Source organism: Equus quagga, chromosome 11, assembly GCF_021613505.1.
Source record: "Equus quagga isolate Etosha38 chromosome 11, UCLA_HA_Equagga_1.0, whole genome shotgun sequence".
Taxonomy (NCBI): Eukaryota; Metazoa; Chordata; class Mammalia; order Perissodactyla; family Equidae; genus Equus; species Equus quagga.
The window spans coordinates 116207336-116231544 of record NC_060277.1 but is presented as its reverse complement, the minus strand read 5'-3'; the positions used below and the strand labels follow the sequence as shown (position 1 = coordinate 116231544).

At 55.6% G+C, this 24209-nt stretch overlaps 1 protein-coding gene across 7 annotated transcripts in view; it reads right to left on the bottom strand.

Annotated features, from left to right (window-relative positions):
• TBCD (tubulin folding cofactor D) overlaps positions 1–24209 on the bottom strand; it is a 190006-nt gene that overhangs the window by 5733 nt on the left and 160064 nt on the right. For 6 of the 7 annotated variants that reach the window (XM_046676424.1, XM_046676420.1, XM_046676425.1 and 3 more), the window contains 13 exons: positions 23952–24028; positions 22424–22505; positions 19243–19361; positions 17323–17414; positions 16474–16614; positions 12897–12980; positions 12198–12356; positions 11982–12120; positions 9711–9832; positions 7196–7273; positions 2912–3001; positions 2340–2427; positions 916–1025 (listed from right to left, as the gene is read on the bottom strand). In XM_046676424.1, coding sequence (XP_046532380.1) covers positions 916–1025; positions 2340–2427; positions 2912–3001; positions 7196–7273; positions 9711–9832; positions 11982–12120; positions 12198–12356; positions 12897–12980; positions 16474–16614; positions 17323–17414; positions 19243–19361; positions 22424–22505; positions 23952–24028 — 1381 coding nt within the window. The remainder of the gene's footprint in view (positions 1–915; positions 1026–2339; positions 2428–2911; positions 3002–7195; positions 7274–9710; positions 9833–11981; positions 12121–12197; positions 12357–12896; positions 12981–16473; positions 16615–17322; positions 17415–19242; positions 19362–22423; positions 22506–23951; positions 24029–24209) is intronic. The other variant, XM_046676423.1, reaches the window with a different exon arrangement.

The window sequence follows — 24209 nt, the reverse complement described above, 5'->3', positions numbered from 1 at the left end:
CCTACCAGGAGCCAAGAAGCCAGCAGAGGTTGCAGGAAATTGTGCCTAAAATAAGCTTCAAGCCCACCTTTGTCTCAAATGACCCAAGAGAAGCTAATGGCCTTGGCTGCCCCAGGAAGGACATGGACATCTGGGGACTGGGAAGGGACGAAACCTTGTTCTTCCTGTTTCCTTTGATGCTTTTTGATTTCTGAACATGTCCACATGTGGTCTCTTCCACCAAGACTGAGCAAAGGCCCAGTGACCCTCCTCTGGGACGAGTCCTGGGCACCTGCTACAGCTGCTTGAGGTCCTTCTGCTCCCCGGGGGGCCGTGGCTAACACACGTGGCAGAGCCCACAGAGGGAGCAACCGCCTCCTTTGCTGCACGCTTCACAGCATTTGTGACACCATAGTTTAGGGGGAAGAAGCTGCCACTGCCCTGAGCGACCTCGACCCCAGTAACAGCAGAAATGCTATGCCAGCTCCCATCAGCATCCAGAGCCGGCCACGTGATCAGTCGATGGAAAAGCAGCCCACAAAGAAACTGAAAATTAGCCCCTAACCAATCACTGGGCAGAACAACCCATCTTCCACTTAGAAAAAAATTACATTTGGGAGAAAATGATTTCCCTCTGCAAACTGCCCACCTGAACACCCACTCGTCCCCGTGTCCAGCCCTCACTGGGGCATGAGGAAGGGAGCCTGCGCTACAGAAACATGGACATGGCAGGTGAGAAGACTCGGTCACGACCACTGTGGGCTTCACCCGGCCCAGAGCCAAGGCCATGGAGGGCTGGGAGCTCGCCTTCCTCCTCCTTCCGGAGGGTTCTGCGAGGGACTACAGGGACAGGAAGGGATGCCCCTTCACTGCGATGCGGCACCCGATGGAATGGCTGGCGTGTGTCCCGGGAGAAGGCGAGGGGCTGGCACTCACCAGGCCGTGCTGCTGAGCACTGCCATGACCTCATCCAGGACGCCCGCGCCCACGACGTCGCCATAGGTCAGCACCATCTCGTATACCTGGCTGGCCGTGGTCTTCCGGATCTGGACAGGACGAACGCATTAGTGGGAGGGGAACGCCCGAGATACACAGAACAGAACCAGCAGGACCATGTCCAGGGAATGGGGACATGGGGCTAGGTGGACCCCAGGACCCTAGGAACCCGCAGTCCGACTGAAACCCAAAGACGTGTCCAGTGCAGCTGGTTCCAAGGAGGGAGCTGACCAGGACCCCAACTGAGGAGACCGTGGCCACACTGGACGCGGATGCACAAGAGGATGAGGCGCGTTCCAGGTGGGCCACCTCGTTCCCCACCGTCCCTGCAGCAGCCTTGTTGAGAACAAGCTGGACAGCCTCCAACAGGCCAGGCTGTCGTTCTGGCTGAAATGCTCCACTGACAACCCGTCCCTCATCAGAGAAACCACCTCCCCTGCTTTCTTTCTAGTTAGGCCTGCAGTGACGTCCAGGGAGTGCATGGTCTGAGGCCCCGGGCCAACTGAGGGCTCCTGAGGCCGCAGCTGGGTTCCTGGCCCCCATCTGAGAACCGCTGTGTCAGGTGAATCACTACTCTCACCTCTTAGGAAAATGTCATGTGGACTATTTGGAGAGTACTTTTTCAGCCAGTGGGAAATAAAATTCCTAGGAAACCTGACCACGGGCTGGGGTGGGGGTTTTGAAGGCGCTGCCCCCAGGTGTGGGTTGAGCCACTTCAGCCTGGGGTCTTCCTGGTACCGTCAACTGGAGCCCAGGACCCTGACAGGCCGAGACCCCACCCAGAGTCCTGGTGCAACCCCTTCACCTAAGCTGGGGTCCCCGCTGGCATCCAGGGGCTGCGTTGGACCAACTGTGGGCAGGGTGGGGGAGGGACAGAACCGGGAGGGGATCAGGGGTCAGAGATCGAGAGTCGATGGTCCCACCAGTGTGGGGCACTTGCTGCGTGTCCTTCTGCTTCCCCAGTGCCCAGGCTCACAGACTCGGCTCTCCAGGGGCACCTGCAGACCTCGGCCCAGGAGGACACAGACTGCACCATGCTCAGGAGCCACTTCCATGAGCTGCAACCAGTCACGCCGTGGCCTCTGCTCCTTGAGGGGTGCCCGTGTAGGGCAGGACACCCCACCCCCTCACAACAGGCCTCGCCCACACCCAGGCCCCGCTCCCTGCCCAGTGGCCACTCCGGAGCTAGCCACCTGCCCACAGCCACAGAGCATCTGGCCCTGACCCAGCACTAGCTTCCAGAACCAGTGCTACGGAGGAGGTCGTGACATGTGACCACAGTGTCACCACGGGCAAGTCCAAGGATGGGCCGCTGGCCCCCCCCATCGGCGGCTGAGCAGCAGGCTAACCACACGGGCACTCACCATGGGGAACGGGTGGCAGAGCAGGAGGAGCAGCTGCAGGAGAGCCTTCCTCCTCACCTCACCTGGGAACTGCACCATCCCACAGAACCTGCGGGCCAGAGGTGAGCACTGGGTGAGTGGCGCCAGCTTCTCCCAGAGCGCCCCAGACCCTGGCGCAAGTGGACATGCTGACCCGGCCCCGGGGCCACAGAGCAGTGGGACTGCGGTCAGTCCGGCACCCTGGCTGTGTCTGGTTCACTCTGCAGATGGAGGCGCCTGGAATGTCCAGCTCTCCAGGGCATCGGGTCTGAGAACACCCAGCAAGGCAGGTCCCTCTGTCCAGGGGCTGGCCGCAGGGCAGGGCCCCACTCTGGTGGGGCTGCTCGTCACCAAGGCCGCAGGGAGGCTGGGCAGGGCTCCCCTGCTCTGGCGGGAACTCCCACGGTGGCTTCACCAGTGTGGCTGGGCTGCCACTGGGACTATTCTGGGCTAACATCACCCACGACGTGACGCAGCCTCGAGACTCCAACTCCGCTTCTCTCCCGCCGGAGCCGCCCTCCCAGCACTGTCCCAGCAGGGAATACGAAACTCACACCCCGATGCTGGAGCGCAGCTTCTGCACGTCTCTGGACTTCCGGATTTCTTCCCTACACAACGCCAGCAGCTTCACACAGAAGGGATGGCTGGAAGGAGGGCACGGGCGTCAGTGGTAAGCTCTCAGGGAGCACGTGCAGCTTGAGATGCGCCGAGTGGCATCTGTGACAGCAGCTGCCACCAGCGACCCGAGGCCATGCCCCTCGGGGAAGCTGTGCCAGGTGATGTCAGCCGGTGCCTGTTCAAGTGCCGCGGAGGACAGATACCCTACAGACCACCTCCCTTACCGCGCCCCAACCCATCCTCAGGGCCCTGATGGGAGGGCAGGCTGACTGCTGGTGCAGCCAGGACATGAGCAGGTCTACCCAGACGACCGACGCCCATGCCAGCACCAGCAAGGCTGCCTGACTCAGTGTGCACTGTGACCCAGTGGGCTTGACCAGGAGCAAGGGCGAGGAGGCCCAATCAGAACCAGCCCCGCTCCCAGGCCCAAGAAGATCAGGAGTGACAGGAGCAGGGCGAGCCAGGCACAGCCGAGGCCAAGTGGTCAGTCAGCGGAGGTGAACGTGGGGCCAGGGTGGCTAAGGCCAGCACAGGTCCCTATGAGAGGGACCCACTCCTCTAGTGTGGTGCTGCGGCCAGGGCACCACTGCCCCTGCCCCTGCCCGTTCTGGATGGTGGCGCAGGCTGAGGCAGTTCCAAGGGACCCCGCGGCTCCTCCTCCCCCATCTGCTGGCTGGAGGCTGGCCCAGGCGGCCTTAGATATGGTCAGGGTGCAGAACCTCGTCTCGCCGGGCCCCTGGGTGAAGGCACAGGATGGCCCCCCACAAGCAGGAAGTGGCCGCTGGCTACCCCACCACCCCCACCCTGCGAGCAGGAAGTGACCACCCACGCTAGGCCACTGCCAGCTCAGCGTCAGTGTGGACAGTAGCTCCCCCACCAAAGATGGTCCCAGGAAAACCCCGCTGTCCTCCTGGGATACAGTGGACCTCAGCCTCTCTTCCTCCACCGTCCACTCCCCACCCACCAGACGCCACATTCTCTCACTCCTGCTTGCCCTTCCAGGTCCTCACTGTCACTGAGAGCTGTCAGTGTCCCTCTCTGGCCCCCACCCCTCCCTGAACCCAGCTCCATCTGGCTTCTCCCCACAGCTCATTGAAACACTCATCAGGGACCAAGTGACCATCATGCTTCTGAGGGCCATGGTCACTCCCACCCTCAGCCTGTGTGACCACTCAGGACACACCATCGACAGCCCAGCTATGGCAGCCCCACGCTCTTCCACCTCAGCCTGCTTGTTAGCGGCCTTGCCATCCCCTCTGCCCCCATCTTGCCAACAATGGGGCACCCACAGCTCCACTGGGGCTCTTCTCAGTCTACACCCCTCCCCTGGTCACCTGTCTGCACCTGCTCCCCTGATGACTTCATGAGTTCACACCTCAGTAGAAAGATATTCTTCAAGTCCCAAAATAAAACAGCTGCCTAGAATTCTGTACCCTCTGAACATGAAAATAAAATCAGAAAGCATCTGCCACCAGCAGACCTCACTAGAGAAATTTTTTTTAAAGACTGACCCTGAGCTAACATCTGTTACCAATCTTCTTTTTTTTTTTGGCTTCTCTCCAAAGCCCCCCAGTACATTGTTGTATATTCTAGTTGTAGGTTCTTCTGGTTGAGCCATGTGGGACGCCGCCTCAGCATGAGCCTGATGAGCAGTGCCATGTCCGCGCCCAGGATCCGAACTGGTGAATCCCTGGGCCGCCAAAGGGGAGAGCGCGAACCTAACCACTCGGCCACAGGTCCAGCCCCATGACTAGAGGAAATGCTAAAGGATGTTCTTTAGGCAGAAAGAATACAATCCTAGATGAGGTGGGGGGACAAGATACAAGAGGCAACGAGGGAAAAGAAAGTAGTAAAAATGCATTTAACTTAAACACTAACCACAGAAAACAGCAATAAGTGAAAATATAAATGCAACCAAACACATGACAATGATGTCCTGTCACTGCAGAGAAGTACATGGGCCGTGTCCTAACGCCCTTGGTGTTGTCCAGGAAGAGGACAAAATACTGAAAATGAATCCGAGGGCGTGACCGTGAGGGGAGCAGGAAAGAGGGCCAAGTCCCAGACAAGCTCGTGAGGGAGATGGAACGGTGAAAATGACTCGTTACCACACAGAACAGAGGAGGAGGAAGGGGAGAGGCACCACACACGGGACACAGACCCAGTGGTCACATGAGACACGGTGAGCAGTCCCGTGGAAAGACTGGCTTCAGATGATGCTCACAGACACAAACACGCACCAACAGTGAACAAGGGAGGACGGAAAAAGGACAAAAGTCAAAAGAAGCTGGTGTAGCCACGTGAATGAATACAAGGCAGATGGGCGAGCTGCGCAGAGTGCCACCAGGAACATAGGCCCTTTAATAACGAGACTCAGCCCTAACTGTGTGCACCAAGAGACAAAACTTGAGAATACACAAAGCAAAACTGACAAAAACTGCAGAAAAATAAGAAGATCTGTATTTGAGCAGGAGATACTTTCTCCTACCATTTTATTTTGAAATTATCAAAGCATGAAAACATGGTAAGATCTTAAACAGAATATTTAGCAAGCCAAGTCATGCAGTAAAGGGTCCCATAAACAGGTGCCCGTAGCCCCCAAACGCTGCTCTGACATTAGGTATAAGAAAGTCAGCGTGGGGCTGGCCCCGTGGCCAAGTGGTTACAGTTCCGCGCGCTCCGCTTCAGTGGCCTGGGTTTCTGGGTTCCGATCCCAGGTGCAGACCTACTCTGCTCATTGATCATGCCCTGGAGGCGTCCCTCATACAAAAAGTAGAGGAACATTGGACAGATGTTGCACTAATCTTCCTCAAGTGAAAAAAGGGGAGGATTGGCAACAGATGTTAATTCAGGGCGGATCTTCCTCACACACACACAAAGTCAGTGTGATGTACCATCAGCAGTGTAAAAGGGGAAATGCTTTGACGTTATCGAGGCTGCCAGAAAGCACTGAGGGTCCTGGCAAAGATGGAGTAAAGGGACCAGATTCACCCCCACATGAAACAACTAAAACCCAAACAAAACTCACAAGACAGCATGTGGCCAAGGACAGTGACCACTGAGGTGCGGAGGCAACTGAGGTCAGCCTGCAACTGCCCAGTTTCCTGCCCGCCGGAGGGGATGCAGAGGGGACCGGGGCGGAACTGGTGCCACTCGAGTCTGCAGTGTGCTATGGTTTGCGGAGCACAGCACCAGAGAGGAGGGCGTCCTGGGGCCCTGAGGATCCACCTGAGCCCTGGTCAGTGTGTGAGCACAAGGCCACTGCCCCAGGCTGGGGCCAGAACCACCCAAAAGATGACAGGAAGACCCCAGTACACAGTGACTGTCACCACCAGCTGGGCAGAAAGCTCACAAATCCAGCGGCAGCGAACAGGGCCTGGGAAATGGGGGAAAACCAACGTGGGAAAGACGCCACTCCGGGCCAACCTGACAGTTTAAAAGCTGATTGCAGTCACCGAAACGTGCCCACAGGAAGCTCAAGCCCACCCCCAGGGGCCAGGCCGTCCAGCCCAGGGACCAGACCACAAGGCCCAAGGGCAAATGGAAATGGTCGGCACACAAGAAACAAGATGACGTGGCCCTGACAAGATAAACCAGCGCTGAGACCCAGGACGTGGGCGCTCATGCGCAACGAGGCTGACACGGTGGTGAAGTGTCCCTGTGTGCGGGCAGCTGAGGAACCCCAGACACGGCGGACGTGGGAAGCAGCCTTTCAGACCCACTCCCTGCGCCCACCTCTGGCCGGCCTCCCCGCGCACCGCTCTGTCCCACTCTGTCCTTTGTGGGCTCACAAGTCCTACTCCCACGCAAGTGCCAGATCTATCACCGCGACAGTCACACGCCCTCTGCCATCCCCCTCCCCCATCCCCATTCACCATCCAGTCCACCATCCACAACTGCCCTGACTGTTGGGTCCCTGGCAGCTAGGACACCTCACCTGCTCGGGGCTGTTTCCTACCTGGACGGCAGGCAGGTGCACAGCAGGAGCCCTGACCCCAACCGGCCCATCCCACCTCCCCCCTCCCCGGTCCAGCCCAGCCTCGCAGGGACAGCCGATTGCCTCTGACGGCGTTTAGTGTGCACAGAAACTGACCCTGAACCCACTGGAATATTATCTCCTCGATTCTGATCTCTGGATCAGATGACTTTTTCTTTAAAAGGTGAACTACGAGGCTTTACCAGGGAAACAGTGTGGAGCAGGAAAGAAAAGAAACCCTTACTTCTCCTCCAAGGTGAAGACGTCAAAGCACCCATTGGCCAGCATCTGGTCCAGTGTCTTCAGCAGCGGCACAGAGACCCTAAGGGGAGAAGACGAGCCATGAGAGCCCAGGTGCCAACAAGAGAGGGGGGAGGGCCGGGTGAGGGGGGAGAGAGGTGCACTCTGAGGGGACACGGCCTTGCTCATGTCCACTCTCCCAAGGCTGCACCACCAGACCAAATCCTGGCGGGACATTTTGCAGAAAGTGACAAGCTGATTCTAAATTTATATGGAAATGCAAAGGATCAAGAAAAGCCCGAACAACTATGGGAGAAAGAACAGAGCAGGAGGGCTGATGCCACCCTGCGGTCAAAGCCATGGAGGAGCCAAGTGGTCAGAGCGGGGTGGTCCTGGGGGAAAAGGCGCAAAGATCAAAGCACAGAGTCCAGAAAGGAGCCCGAAGAGAGCAACTGGATATCCAACCGCAGAACCACAACGCTCTGGACGCCCACACGCAAAACCACAAATGGACATAGATCTGTTCCTTGCATCATACAGAAACTAACCCAAAATGGACCTTAGTTTTAATAGAAAACTTAAAACTATAAAACTTCCAGAAGAAAACAAGAGAAAATCTTTGTGACCCTGAGTTATTCCAAGATTCCTTAGTTATGACATGAAAACACAATCTGTAAAAGAACAAGCGGATAAACGAGCTCATCACACTTGCTCGGTGAGGGGACTGAAGAGATGGAAGACAAGCCACGGACGGAAGATGATGTTTGCCAATCACATGGCTGACAAAGGACTCGTCCGGTATACATGAGAAAACCTCAAAACTCACCAGTGGGAAAAAAACCACCAGCCAGTTAACAAATAGGCGAAGGATCTGGACGGACCTCAGCAGGGAGGCCCTCCAGACGGGCCACAGGCCCCAAGGAGATATCCACATCCTCAGTCGGGGGAAACGCCTCGGAAGTCGCAGCAGACACCGGCCCACGCCCACAGAACGGCTACAATCAAAGACCAATCACCCTAGCCAGGTGAGGACATGGCCCTGGACCTCTGACCCACTGAGCAGGAAGGTAAATGGCACAAGCACAGTGGAAGACGGCGGGGTGGTGTTTCAAAACATTAAACAATCACCCCCTACACAACCAGCCACTGCCCTCTTAGCATCCCCAAGAGGAAAGGAAAGATGTGTCCACAGACACTCACACGTGAACACACCACAGCTCATCTGTGACGGCCTCACACTGCGGACGACCCAGATGCCACCAAAAGAGGAGCAGACGAACTAAGCAGTGAGCACACAACACAACTCAGCATCCGAGCAAAGTGCGCAGTGAGCACACAACACAACACAATTCGGCATATGAGCAAGTGTGCAGTGAGCACACAACATAACACAACCCAGCATCCGAGCAAAGTGTGCAGTGAGCACACAATACAACTCAGCATCCGAGCAAAGTGTGCATTGAGCACATAACACAACACAACTCAGCATCCGAGCAAAGTGTGCAGTAACCACACAACACAACACAATTCGGCATTAAAACGTGAGTCTAAAGTAACTACGCTGGACCCAAGGAGCCAGACACAGAAACAGCACACAAGGCATGATTCCATTTAAACAAAATTCTAGCAAGTTTCACCTCAACTATAGTGACAGGATGCAGACCGCAGACCAGTGGCTGCCTTGGAGCTGGGGCACCATGGGGCAGGGGTTTTGGAGGGCCTGCAGGGCATGTTTGGGGTGATGGATGTGATCAGGGTCTTGACGTGGTGACAGCTGCATGGATGTTGACCTGAGTCAGATTATCACACTGCACTGGCACCGTGCACCTCGCTGACATCACTCACTCCTCCACACAGCCGTCTACAGAGGAAGGACCCTGGGCCGAGCTCCTGCTTGCTGAGAGCTGCGTCTCTGCTCCCGATGGCAGGATGGCTGCGGATGGCCTGTGTGAGGGGAACCTTGGCCACGTCACTGTGACCAGGTCCTGGCCACCCTGGGACAGTCAAGAACTGAGTCCAGGAACACCCCCCTTGGGGGCTGCAGGAAACATCTCCAATTCTGAGGTCAGGGCCCACAGGGTCTACACCCCACTTTTGTGGAAAAGCAGTTACCAAAACACTGGCGCAAAAATGTTCAGAAAACAAGTGCTGTTTCTCACTGTGACATTCCCATCCTGGCACGCTACCATCTCCCCTGCTGAGTGGTTGTGGCCGTGTCGGCGTGCATGGACCAGGGAGACGCCCACCTTGCGGAGCACACGGGTGAGGGCCGCCCTCCTCTCCAGGCTCACAGCCTCTGACCTTCACTTCCAATGTACAAAACCCTAATCCCACCAGCTCAAATGCAGGCTGGGAGGGCCAGGGGTGACGGGCTGCCCGAGACCCCTGTGATTCAGCACACCCTCACCTGGCCATGTCCAGTTCCTCACCTGTGCCTGCCCAACCTGTCCCTTAACATCCGGCAAGAACCAAGCAGACCAGGGGTCCGAGAGACCATCATGAAGAGCACCACCACTTACCTGTCATTGAGAAGGTTGTCCTCAAAGACCTGCAGAAGGGTCCCCCCGAAGCCCTCCAGGGCCTGCGGGTCATGCTGAATCCCCTTCATGTACTCAAAGAGACTCTGCGTCGAGTACCGGACCTGCAGGATGGAGAAGCTTCTCGTAACAGCGACAAGACCCCGCTCCCCTGGCGCCGGCCCCGGCTCGGCACCGATGACAGACTCAAAGGTCTGCCACGAGCTCAGAAGACGGAGCAACACACTAAGGATCCTGCCAAGGCTGGACAGATGGGGTGTGAGCGCGGAGCCATGGTGCAAACCCCTGGAGCGGACATGCTTCTCTCAAGGTGGTGGCACAACCCACACTCTCACTCGCTGTCACTAAACTTGCCGGAACAGCCCCTCAGCCAACTGCGGTGGAGACTGTCCATGGGGAGAGGTCACAGAGCCTGGCATCAAGAGTGACCAGTCGCTGTGAGACCCGCGCATTCCAAACACAGCTGCAGATCTGAGGCTCTGCTGGGCTCAGATGCCCCCACAGGCCCCACACAAACAGGCAGGGGAGCCGGCATGGGAGCGGGGCCTGTGCAGACCCAATGCAGAGCGACCCACACTGACGCAGATGCAGCCAAGACCAGGGAGCAGCGGGGGTCCAGGTGTCCCCGGAGCTGGAGGCCCACGGCAACGGCTGGCAAGAAAGAGAAAGAACGAGAAAGAACGTCCAAGACTCCAGCTCTCACCAAGCCCTGCAGCATGCCCAGTGGTCTGGGGGCCTGAGCACAGCTACCGGCAGCAGGACCAACAACTCCTCTGTCTGTGGAGGCAGCTTCTCCCAGACTAATACCAACACCATTGCCCAGGCGAATGCCCAAGGCGGCGAGTCACCGCGAATGCCTAGAAGTGAGGGCACAGACGCAGACGCCCTCAGACCAGACACTGGCACAGACACAGCACAGGAGAACACCACCTGTTAATCTTTAAAGCAAAACTGCAATTACAAAGACGAGCCTACGATGAAAAAGCATGAGAGACAGACAGATTTCAGGACAAAGTAAACGTTTGATAATAAAAAAACTGCTGAAACCAAAAACTCAAAAACAGATTAAACAAAGCTGCAGAAACTTGTAGGCACCGGAAAAGTCTGAAGCCCAGAACAGACGGAACATGGAGGGAAAGGAGAGCACAGAGGAGACGCGTGGGGAGACGCGGCATAGCATGAGGAGGCAAGGGCTCTCCAGAAGTGAGCAAGTGACCAGCCCCCACAGGACCGTGCTGACCTCTGGGGTAAGACTGCAGGACACAAGAGCAGAGCTGGCCGTGAAGACAGCGAGGGAAAGCAGGACCACCTGGGTAGGAGCGATGCGGCACAGCAGCCACTTGCATTGGCGACAAGGGACCAGAGCACTGGCGGACCCCCAAATCCTCAGACAAGAATTCTGCCCCCACAAATCACCTCCCGAGAACAAGGACCTGTCAGTGAAAACTGGGGGTGTTCACCCCGAGGGGCTTGAAGGAAAGAGCAGGAAGGAGCAGTGGGCACCGGAAAATCTAAACAGGTGCCATCTCCATGGAAACCAGGGAAGGGCCAGCCTTCCAGCAGGAACATTCCGGGAGGGGGCAGGACCAAGGAGAAGCAGACACTCCCCTGCTGATGTGCACACGACGCCTTTCGAAGGGTCCCATTTACAGTGTGTGAGGGCACCTGGGGTGCCAAGTGAGCAGAGCGGTGATGACAGAGTAAGGTAACGAAACAGCAAACAAAAGCTTATCCAGAAAAAAACCCGGACGGAGGGTCAAAGCAGCAGCTAGTGGCCAGACCAAGTCAAATTTGTTGATGACACGGACTGTGCACGTCACATGGTAGGAGCAGGGACAAGAGTGCCAACACCAAGACCACTGCCACCACGTGCTGGGACACACAAGTCCATCGTAACATCCTTGCACTTCTGTGTGTGTCAGATCTTCCTAAATGGGAAGTCCAGCCCACTCCTCAGTTTCCCACTGAAGATACCAGTCCACCCTCCTCAGGGGAAATGCCTCCGGGATCCTGCTCGGGAGCACACGGCCAAGGGAAGGAGCTGGACCCTCAAACCCAAAGCAAAATCCCCCAAAGAGAGAACCAGCAGAAGGAAGGAGACAGCAGCCTTCCCAGCACGCACTCCACAGCCTCGCTCCCACCCAGAAAGTACCAGTCAGTGCCGTCCCACGGAACCTCTCGCACTGCCCCACCTCCGGGCAGACGCCACGCAGAACCGCTCCCCCAAAGACGTCAGACCAGATGCTTCCTCACCGTGGACTCCGTCAAGCCTCCCACGGACACAGCGAGCCCCAGCAGGACATGGTAGCGGTAGGCGGGTAGCCCCAGGAGCCGGGTTATGCGAGGGAAAGCCTGGGATGGAGCGTTCCAGTTCACGGAGGCCATGTCAGACCTGCAAGAGAGCGAGCAGGCAAGCTGGAGGGGCCACCGTCCCCACCCCCGGGAACCAGGGCATGCAGGCCTCTGTACCTGGGAAAGAGCTCCTGCAGGTCTCCACGGTGGGGCAGGTGCGGGATGGGAGGGCCGTCGGCGTGCAGCAGTGCCATGAACATGCGGGCAGCATGTGCCCGGACCCGGTCGATCTTCTCGCTTGCCTGCTGGGCCAGGCAGCACATGACACGCTCACAGCTGCAAACCAAGAGCATAGGCCGCCAGCTCAGCTCAGCACAGCTGCCACCAGGGCTGCAGGTCGGGACCCCACTCCCTGGCTGGTCTGACATGCAAGGTCAGGTGGAAGCAGTGAGGACGGACAGGCCTCCAGGGCGATGGGTGGTGATGGGGCAGCAGGGGCTGGGGAGGCGCAGGACAGGGACAGGAGGAGGGCACTGAGTGGGGCGGGGAGGGGCTAAGAACACGAGATGGGGTCTCCACAGAGGCATCAGCAACCGTGGCATCAGAGGGCATGGACCTCGAGCAAGCACTGTGCCCGAGAGAGACCTGGTCCAGGGCACCGTCGAGGTGGGATTGCCAGTCCCCGTGGGAGCAGGTGCTCAGGTACAGGGGCCCTAAGCCGAGAAGCGGCTCCTGGCCTGGCCTCACCCCAAGCTGGCTGTCCTCCAACAGGCCTGAGTGGGTTGGGGAGGGGGAGGCCTGACTGTGAGCCATGGGCTGTGGGGTCAGGAAGGGAGGCCGGGACAGAGACCCCTACGCGGGGGAGGACACACTCACACTTGGGCCTCGAGCAGCTCTGGCTGGTCCCTCCCCAGCAGAAGTGTCAGGTCCATCAGACTGGTCATGGCGGCCTCACGGACCCTGCAGAGACAAGAGGGATGAGCAGCCGGCTTCCTCCCAGGAGCGCGTGGCGTGTCCGCCACACTCAGATCATGGCGGTTGAGAAAATCGCACTTCAGTGGGAAACATCTAAGAAACAACTCAGGCAACTGGGAGCCTCCCTGAGGGAGTGTTTTCTCGTGTGGTTATGTAGCACAAAGACGTGTGTGACACCCGAGGAGAGACGGCAGGTCCCAGCACACTGCTGCAAGTGTACACAGGGAAACAGCACTGATATTTCACGGACCTTTAAAAGCACAATACACTCACGCTGCAAAGCTTTCTCCTGGCAAAGAAACGGAGGGTTTTTTGGCTTTCCCCAGGACAGCCGTTCGCAGAGCAGCTCTGGTGTGCTGCTGCCCATGTCCCGTCCAGATCACGACGTCCCCCCACTCGGAACAAGTCTGCTCCACGACAGCTCACATTAAAGCAAACAAAACTGATACGATTAGAAAACCCAAGACCACACTATTCTTGGCCTGACTCCAGAGTGAAAGCAGCATCTTAAACCTGGGACAGAGTGCACCCCACCTAGGCAGGGCACAGCCGGACCACGAGGACCAAAGGCACCACCCGCGTCACCAGGGCCAGCAGGTCCCACAGGCCCAGGCATCCACCGTCCACCAAGGAGTGAAAGCTGCATGCCAGAGAGACAGCTGTGCTGCTCAGATCTGAGAGGCGGGGCACGCACAGAGGCCCCAGCCCCGGGAGCGGGTGGGAGAGGCCTGCAGGGGCAGGGCTGCTTGGACACAGGCTGATGGGGCTGGACGGGCTCAGACACCAGCCTCAGCCACTGACCAGTCACTGCTCAGGACACCACACACACACACACACAACCATGGGGAGGGGCCAGGGAGCAGGCAGGGCGTTGGGGAGGGACAACAGAGCGCTCCCATGGATGCCCAGCACTCACAGGGAAGGCTGGGGGGCAGGGAGACATAGAGGAGGGGCCTTGCCAGCTCCTAATGGGCAAGCACAGGGTGAGGTTCCAAATCTCCGGCAGCTGGGAGGACAGAGGTGCAGGAGGAAGAACCTGGGCTCCAAACCCAGGAGGCCCCTCCTCAGGCCATGGGCACAGCAGCCTAGGGCGTGGACAGGAGTAAGGGGGACCTCAGATCGGGGGCTCACAGCAACCACCCGTACAACATGGGCTTGCTGCTGCTGTGAGGAAATCCCACGACCCACAGCCTCTGCAATTTGAAGCCACAATTTCTGGATTCAGTTAAAAATTACAAGGAATATTTAAAAAAGAAAAAGATCAAGTTCTAAAAACAGAGAGCAGACAAGAGCAGACAGGCCCAGGACGACACGACGTTGGAGAGAGCACTGAGAGTCTTGACAGCAAGCACAAGGAACACACTGAAGAACAGGAGAGGAAACAAGTGAAGACGACGGAGCCTGTCCACAGAGAACTGGAGCCTTTGAGAAGACCCGGACACTCTCCGAACCCATGAGGCCAGGAGCCGCCTCACCGACGCCACAGCCACGGCACAGCCTGAGCTCCTGGGGATGGCGGGGCTGGAGCAGTGGCAGCTGGGGGCTTCTTCTGTTTCTTGTTTGCTCTGCTCCAAGGGCAGCACAGCAGCACAGAAACCCCAGTGGAAACCCACGGTCCTTCTACCCTGAACTGCGAGGAAGAGTCTGGGACAACTAGGGACACCAAGAGCAAAGGGGTCCCCTCAAGGGGCATGCCCAAGGAGGGCACCCCACATCTGTGTGGGAGCAGTGCCCACGTCTCCACCAGGACATGGACGACTGGACAGAACATGAGTGGCCACCCACATCGGGCGAGGCGGAAAGCATCCCCGTAAATGTTAGACCAGGTCCCCTGGCTGCTGAAGGCCACCAGCCAGCCCCTCCACAAGAATGATACAGGCCCAGGGTCTCCACAACAAACCCCCCCCCCCCCGTGTCCAGGACCCGCTAGAAGAAAGAATCACACAAAGAATCAGGGAGAGTGGCCCACTGTCCAGGGCAGACGAGCAAGCCCTTGTGGAGGTCAGACGGTAGTCACCGACACAGACCCCAAGAGGCGGGGCATCAAAGGGGTCAGGTGGCTGCGCTGCAGCCGCACCCAGAGAGCCAGCAAGCAGCCTCAGGATGGCCTCCTTGGGGACACGGGGCCGGGAAGTACGTGGCACCCCAGAGCGCTCCCACACTGCCACCGTCCAGGCAGACCCCGGGGTTCCAATGAGACCCTGATGAGTCCCAGAGTCTCTGCAGACACATGGGAGGTCAGCAAGCCCCGGTGAGGGCCCTGCCCCAAACAACATCGGGAGGAGCAGAGGAAGGAGTGAAGCCGGCAGGGCAGGAGACACTCCTGATGGTGAAGAGGCAGGGGGGCAGCAGACACAGACCCAGCGGGGGATTTATCAACAAGATACAATATGAAATTAAGGTTTTATTGGAGAAACCTTATAGCATTGTGGAGACTGAATAAAGGAAAGAGCCAATGAAGCTGAACATAAATTCATAGAATCTATACAACTGAAGAGGGCACTTTGAATAAATGAGTAGGCTCCAGGATGTGTGGGACATCATGAAGTCCTACCGGGTAACACAATGTCAGAAAGATAATGGGCAGAGAAAATGTCTAGAGAAAAAGGAGTCAAAACTTGCCAAACGTGGGACAACACGCCCATCCGTTTCTTTTTACTTTGAAGTTTTAACATAAAGCTTAACTTCTTTTCCCATCATCATAATTAAAAAATGAACTATTTCTGCTCGATGTGAGTGACATCTTTTTCTGTGCTCTGCCCACAGACAGGCGTCCTCATCACAGCCCAGAGACCGTGACAGAGAACGTGAATAACACCCCCTGTGGAGTTTCTCTCGGCTCCTCCAACACAGCCACTGGGTCTCTTATTCACAGCAGAAGACAACCCCCAGTGAGAGGAAAGAAATGAACAAGCCGGTCTTGGGCCATGAGCACAGCCTCGTCAGCAGCCTCAGTTAGCTCAGCTGGCAGTTATCTAGGACTCCCCCAGGTAAGCCACAACGGAGGGGTGCTCCTGGACCGTGAGACCCGGGCACTGGAAGTCTGGTCTCCGTCGGGCAGGACTGATTCTGCTGACGTGCAGCTGAGTCCCTGGAAAACCAGCCTTGGCACAATTTCCGCCCAGTGCCCATCTCAGCCCTTCTCCAGAATGGCATGCGACCTCTCGCTCTAGACGGCTGCGCTGGGCTTGGCTGCATGAACTCCATTAGGTCAGAACTGGGCTTAGACAACGGAGTCAGCACCGTGTCTGTATTACACGAAGTGGATGTTTTCCCAGTAAGGAGCAGAGGCCGGGCCCCCAGAGGCCCTGCTGTCCTGAGAACAATGGCCCAGGCTGGACAGCGGCGGCAGATTACGCCCAGGGAGAAGCGACACGACATGGGCCACGGGCAGAGGCAGGGAACGCCCAGCTCCACCCTGGTACCACTCGCTGAGCCGCAGAGGGAGACAGGCTGTGGGACTGGGGAACACGCTTACCACGCCCCCACGTCCCCGCGGCTATCAGTGGTGTAATCCCTCAGACAGTCCAGCAGCGTGCGGAAAATCTGGGCAACATTCTCTTCACACACAACTTCATCCGGGCTCCCTCCTGCTTCCACACCGACAGTCTGGCAGACCCTGAAATTACAAATGTGTGAAACAGAGCGACTGGCTATGAAGCCATCCACTCTGTCCCATATTTCACATCCTGGCAGCCTGACATGTCTTGCTGACAGGACACTCGGAACTGGACGGGGGCCTCGGAGGGGGTTGGGACTTCCAGGGCTCCTTCTGTGCAGACACACGCGAATGACACTCTTCTCTGAAATCACATTTTCTAGTGTCTCCAGTTTAAAAGGTGCACAGGGAGGCCACTTGTGTCTGGTCCCCTACCCTCCCATCCTGGCAGATGGGGGTAACATGACATCGGGAGCAGCACAGGGCTGCACAGGCTGGTCCTCGGACGTGCTTGTGCAGGAGGGACTGGAGTGGGCGTCCCAAGTGTGCACATTTGCAACACATCTCAGAGGTCAGCACACGCTGACGGGGTCACTCCTGGAGCTGGAGCTCATTCCCCAATTCCCCAAAGTAAAGAAGTCATCACAATACAGGTTTAATAGTCACTGTAATTACGACAAATAAAACCGTTAATGAGCCTCTGTGAGCCGGAAATGTTGACAACCCTCTGAAAAGAGAAGAAACTAGAAAACAAAAAACAACCTTAACTTCCAAGTGGATTCATCCCCTGAGACTGGGCTTCTAACACAAACCGACCATGAACATTCCTCGGCCTGCAGCTGCTGGCTTTGGAAGGATGAGTTTGGGAGGAAAACCAGTGGGACTCACCTCGAAATCGCCTTCAAGGCATCCCGCCGGGACTCGGCAAAGCTGACATCCTCGGGAGAAATGTGGGTGACGGCGCTTAAACCAGCTAGAACCTGAAAAGCAATGACGAGTCGTCAGCAGAACCGTCAACCCTGTGAGAGACTCACTGACCACACAGGTGGAGCTGCTCCCAGACGCAGCGCCGCAAGCCTGGCGGCTGTCCGTGCGGGCCACACAGCTGGTGCAGCCCAGGAGGAATGCACAGCACAGGGGGGTCACCCCAGCACTTCCACTGTTAGGCTCCTGCAGCCAGGTCATCTCCACAGATGATGCCTTATCCTTGGCAAGACTGTGCCCCCCACCACCAGTGGCACCCCCTACCCCGCTGCTGAAGGCTGGAGGGTCTGGCAGAGGGAACGCTGGCCTCTGGAGTCTGTCTGCTACTCCTCGAAGGGCCAATTCCATTCTAACAGCCCCATGTCTCAGCTGGCTAAGTCCAACAGTGAGTCTTAGACAGTCTGTCCCCAACTCGTTAGTATGTAAGTTTATCCTTGCCACGGGTCCCAAGGTGTCTCAGGCAGGAGGCGGTGACACAAGCGATGGGCACCTGGGAGGCAGGGTGGCAGGACTGTAAGTGACACTTCAGTCGAGGGAAAGGGGAGCATGAGAGTGTGGTGGACAGAGGCCGGCGGGGACTCCAGGGTAGGGCCACGGGCACCCACTCTCCTGGGAGCTCAGGACCCAAGTCAGGGTGTCAGGAGGGTGACAGATCACCCTGAAAGGAGACAAGCCAAGGACAGCAATGCTCAAGGCAGCCATGTCTCAGGGGAGACCCGAGGAGACCAAGAGGGGCCAAGCAGGAGGCAGAAGGGGGGCAGGGGGCGCACGCGGTTCCCAGAGGAGGGGCTGTGCAGACAGCGAACAGCATCCCCAGGGGTGAGGGCCTAAGAGCAGCCTCGGGTGCAGGCAAGACGGGCGAGAGGAGACGCAAGCAAGCCCACGCCTTCTGCTATCAGCCTTCACAGGGAGCTGGCAACAGAGGAAACATCCTCCAGTCTTTCGAGACTGGAGAGAGTGGGGCTGGCAGGGGCCCAGGCAAAGCCCGAGGACAGGAGGGGAGCTCTGTGTCCAGTGGCCTTGACTCCAGTGCGCTCTGCGGTGCGCCTGCTCCAAGTCCGAATCCCAAGACCACAGGCCCACGGCGTTTCTGCCCAAGCCGAGCTCTGCTCCTCCGCTCTGCGCCCCAGGCACCAGCATGAGGGTAAGGCTCAGCAGCCACAGGAAGCAGGACACCAGTGGTCATCTGTCCTCCTGAGGGCATGCAGAGACCTCCTCGGGCTGTGACAGAGGCTCAGAGCCCTGCCAGACGCCTGGCCTGCCAGAGGCTGGGGAGAGGGGAAGGCCATGTAGAGGCGGGTCCTGGGACAACTACCCTCAGGGATGGGACGTATTTCCCAAGGAGGAATTCCTGGGGTGTAAGGGGCATTTGGGGCGAGGCCTCTGCAGAGACCCAGCACCCTTCAATCGTGGCTACAGGGCAGGGCCGCGTCTCCAGATGAGGACAGAGACATTCGTTTCTGATGAAGATGACACTGGACAATGGACCACAAACGTGTCAAGGCAAAAACGTGTGCCACAGAGGCAGGGAGGGTCTCTCCCTCAAACACACATCCCTTCCACAAACTGGAATTTAGCTTTTCAGGGTCTCTCCTTTCACAGGAGGATGTTAACGAGGAGGTCCCCCGTTCCTTTGGTTGGTCCCTATTCCCTTTCTTGTGGCCACAGGGGCTGCTTTTCCGGAATTCCTCCCCAACCACAAACTCTGGATTTGTTGACCATCTGACCACCTCCTGCCCCATGTGTGGGCTCACACAACACCACCCAGACCTAACCCATGACCCTGCACCGGGATGCCGCTCTTACAGCCCAGCTCAGCCGTACCTGTTGGAGCCTGCCCCTCAGAAGGAAGCCGGGAAGAGCGCCCAAGGCCAGCGAGAAGCCACAGCGGGTCATTTCCTCTGGGCTCCGAAGTTCAGCAAGATACTGCGTTATCAGCTCCTCTGCAAAGAAGCAACACTGTCGGTTACTGACAACACATGCTCGTCACGCGTATTCCAGAAACACAAGCAAAAATGCTGGAAGAAAGGATGGAGGACCATTTGAGGCTTCTAAAGCAGATATAGTTTCAAAATGGGATAACTCAAAACAGACTTAAGAATTTTTATTAGTGGTTTTGAGGTTTTCTAAGTAATTTTAACACATGATTTCACTCTTAGGAAATCAAATCTAAGAGGGTTTTAAGAATGGTCAATATAGAGATAATTTTCATTTTTATTCACTAAGAACACACATGCTTATTGGGCAGACGATGCGTCCCATCTCCTCAGAGACCAGAGTACTGCTCAAAGCCCAGGAGCAGACGCAGCTCCAAGCTGACACCACGGGCTCACAGGCTGCTCCATGGGGATGCCCTCGATGAGTCAGGAAAAGGGGCATAGGGCAGGGAGATGGGCTGCAGGAGAGTCCTGAGAGGGAGAAGTGAGTCAGGAACCGGAGCAGAGGCTGAGAGAGGGGAGCAGGCTCAGGGCGGGATCGTGGGACTGTGAGGAGGGAAGTGGAACTGCCAGATCTGCTCTTCAAAACACAGCTCGGGAGGCGAAGGGAGGCCGACAGCGCTGATGAGTCCCACCTGCTGTCACGAAAGACGTTTGTTGTGAGTGCTTAAACTTCAACCAACCATGACTTTTCAACACATGTCCATGAAAACCTCAATAGTGTGCTCCTCAGACCCTCAAATATTAGGATAGAAAACAATAAAGCTGGAGTCCACGTGTACATGCACTAGCATGATATCCTGGGTGGAATGCACGATGATACACGTCAGTGGCAGCAGGAGAAGTCACCTCCATCCTCTTCACAATTCACTGAGTCTCAACATGTCAAAGGTTAATTTCAGAATCTGTTTTTATATATTCAGAGTGATATGATGTGGTCCTCTCTTCTTAGGCAAAAAGTAAAACATGACCTTATCATCCCAATGTTAAAAATAGACCAAATACAAAATAAGGTCACTGTCTCTTTATGTAATACTACCCACGTTAGTAAAGGGATACAGTAAAACAACACCAATGTGGAAATGATGCGGGGTCGGTGAGCCAAGGAGTCGAAAGAAAGATTTCTTGGACTCTCAAGGTCTGGCAGTACTGCTCTTTTATTTAGAGAATAATGTGGAATAGCATGGGAACAGGACCCACAGGCAGTAAAGAGCTGCTGCTGCAAAAAATGAGTTGAGGGTAGGGCTAAATTTAAGGCATAGGTATGTGAGTTATCTTTTTACAAGACAAAGGAAAGAATATGTAAAAAGAGTTGTTAAAATGGTATCAGTGCTGTAGGGTCTGGGTATTGGGTGGTCCTATAACTTTTAGATAAGAATCAAACCGGGTTAAGTAAATGGCAGAAGCCACAGCTTAAATATTATCTTCAGCTAAAGACAAAGGAGGATGTTGGGGGGGGGGGTCAGTTACATGAGGTTGCCAGACAGTGAACAACTTAAGTTCTTGACTTCCCCATCAAGAGTTTCCAGAGATAAGGTCATCCCCGATTCCTCCTGGTGCAGAGAGGAAGACATTCCCCACAGATGGAGACTTCCTTCACAAATGCAAATGTCTCTCATCAAAGGGCAAGCAAATTCCATTCCTCAGAGCCCCCTTCTCAAAGTAACCAGCCTAAAATAATCCTCGTCAGAAAGTCTGTCAGAAGATGAAATTACAGAATGTTTTCTTATTTTTGAAAAAAATCACAAAGTAGATTTAGACTATTGCACACATTTCTATATCCTTATTTAAAATAGTGTTTCACATATATATATATATTTTTTTTTTTCTTTTTTTGGTGAGGAAGATCGTCCCTGAGCCAAGATCTGTGCCAGTCTTCCTCTATTTTGTATTTGCATGTGGGATGCTGCCACTGCATGGCTTGATGAGCTGTGTATAGGTCCACACCCGGGATCTGAACCTGCGAACCCTGGGCCACTGAAGCGGAGCGCACAAACCTAACCTCTATGCCACCAGGCCAGTCTCTGGTATACTTTTGAAACAACTGTAATATGTGTTCTGTAAAATGATATGAAGGAACCCCCAGGGCAACCTAACACGTGAATGTGAAGCGTTTTAATATAAAAAATGATGCTAATGAACTAGACCCTACAAACAGTATCATATGGTGTATCAGATAAACTCCAGATAGAGGTGATGCCGGAAACCCAATCGACGCAGCAAGGCAGCTGCACGGACACTGTTTTCGTAAAGAGGAAAAGAGCAAAATGTGTTAACACGTGAAGGACACTCACCAGGAAAACGCAGCCATAGTGGCTAGGAAAATTCTGAAAGCACATTTTACCATAAAACATAAAAGCCCATGACGTAATCACTGACATGAATAAAGACTCCAGGGAGACTCTAAGTTCCTCCTGGAAGCAGGAGGACCTGGTGAGACAGAAGCAGACACTTCTGAGCTGACAGACCTAGGGAACAAGGGTCAGAAAAGAGTCACCACGACAACAAAAGTGAAGGAGCTGGAGAACAGACACCAGGAACACAGGGGACAAAGGGGGCAGAAACACGTGGGACGGGGAAGGGTCTACATGGGGAAAGACAAGGAGCCCTCAAGTGTGACCGGAGCACCCATGCACAAAACGGGGAAGTTCACTTAAAAACCTAATTTAAGCAAACACTGCTAAAAACTAAGTTGATTTTACATAATTAACAGCAGCACCATGTCCAGGAAAGGCTGACGTGGTGCAGCCTATGCAGGACACGGCCTAGCGAAGCCACTTGTTCAGAGCAAAAGAGAAGCTCTGCACAGCTGGAGCACGCGAGAGGACAGGCCGAGGGCGCGACGCCACAACGCAGCCCCACAGCCCCCACCTCCGTGTCCACTGCCCACTGCCCATCCTTGTCTCTGCTGACCACCCGGCTCGGGCCCTGGGCTGCACTCACCTGCCCAGCACTCTCCCTCCCCAGACCCCATCCACACTGCCGCAGGAGGGAGTGGCAGAAACCCCCACCCTGCACACCCAAGCTTCCTGGAGGGTCTGAGGGTCCACTGCTCCACATCCACTCACCCTGCCGGGCGGGGTCCACCTCCCCAGGCTCCTTCGTGTAGTACTCACTGCAGAGAGCGGCCAGGGCCAAGACAGCCGCATCCTAAAGCAAGGCAGAATGTGAGGGGGCCGTGCTAGTAAATCGAACAGAGACCTTGATTGTTTCTTCCACACAATACAATCCCACATCTTCTAACGTGAATAGTTAATCACAAAATGGAGCATGTTTTCTTTCCCAGCAGAATGAAGGATAAAGTGTGTTACACACGTGAAGTAACGTGGGCAAGGACTCTAGGCGAGCCGTGTACAGGCCTCATTTAGAGGAGTCAGGAGTTCAGGGGCAGTGGGACCGGGAAGGGGCTGGACGAGGAGGAGGGGCTGTGAGTTCCTCAGGCGCCAATCCCGCGGGCCACCAGGAGCCCCAGGAGCCCCAGAGCAGGATGGAGGAGAGCTGAGGAGAGTGTGGGGAGCCAACATGATGGTAGCCACTGAGCTCACGTGGCATACGGGGCCGCACAGGCCCTCTCCTCAAACCTCTGCTGCCCACAGAGGAGGAGCCAGAGCTTGGCATGGGCCTCGCGTGACCACACAGACAGCAACGGCAGACCCGCTGGGCTCCTGTGTTCCTTCTACTGCTACCCCAAATCAGGGAGCTGAGGCCAAGGCAGCAGGCGCGGGAGGGGTGCTGGGCTGGCAGTGTGGGGCTGTGAGCACGGGGAGGGCCCACAGAATGGAGCATCACACCAGATGTCACTGGTACCAATTAGAGCACTGCACCATGGCCACTGCCAGTGTGAATCAATGATGGATATGTCTTAAAAAGGAAATTTTGAAGCCCTGATCATGAGGCACTCACATTCAACTAGTGAAACTGTACTCGGATTCAACAGAATGATAAAGTCACTTAAAAAAAAAGGACGTTGAAGACGCATCCTATCAACCCAGCAGAAATGCTAAGAGACACAGGAGGCTGGAGAGTTATAAAGGAGACCAGTATGTATTTCGTTTCTCCATCCTCAGTGTCAAAGCATAGCTGTCATCAACACCCAAGCTCTCATCTCTGGAAGGGGTTGAGTGTTACAGGTGTGCTGGTCTGAGGGCCCCCTGTCCTGGGCCAAGACAGCAGTGGCACTCGGCCACACACACTCTCTTGCTTGCTCAAAATGACCGACACTGATCCGCGGGCAGATCTCGGACTGTGGGTTCTCATCGGCACATGAGCATCAGGTATGAAGATCCCTCCCTAAAATCCTACAGCTCGACAGGACACTGCACAAATTCAACTAACCAAATAGTTACTATCAATATATATAAAAATAGCTCCGAAGGTTAATATGATAAAACCAGAAATACTACTAAAAATTTTAAATATTCTGGTCACCAACAGCTGCATTTGTTTCCTTGATTATAATTACACAGACAATGCCATACAGAACTCTAAATATGCCATTTACCAGTTATCACACTAGTCCTTTCAAACAGACACTAAACACAATAATTAACATCACTTTCTGTAATGCAACAGTTGGAGAAATCGTGCTTCCCGCACCTTAATCTGTTGTTTAGAATGACTTGAAATAAGATGGAGATTCCTCAGAGTGTCATTTATCAGCCACTGCCAACCATCTGTTAAAGAGACAAAGAAATTTATTTACTCGATTAAGAATATTTAGATGAAATTACAAACATCAACAAACAGATCTCCTTCTGCCTCTTAAATCAAAGTCTGGAGGAAACCTACAGCAAACCCTCCCCAGGGCGTCCAGCATTCTGAAGGCCTCGCAATCTAAAGGGAGCAAGTCTTCTC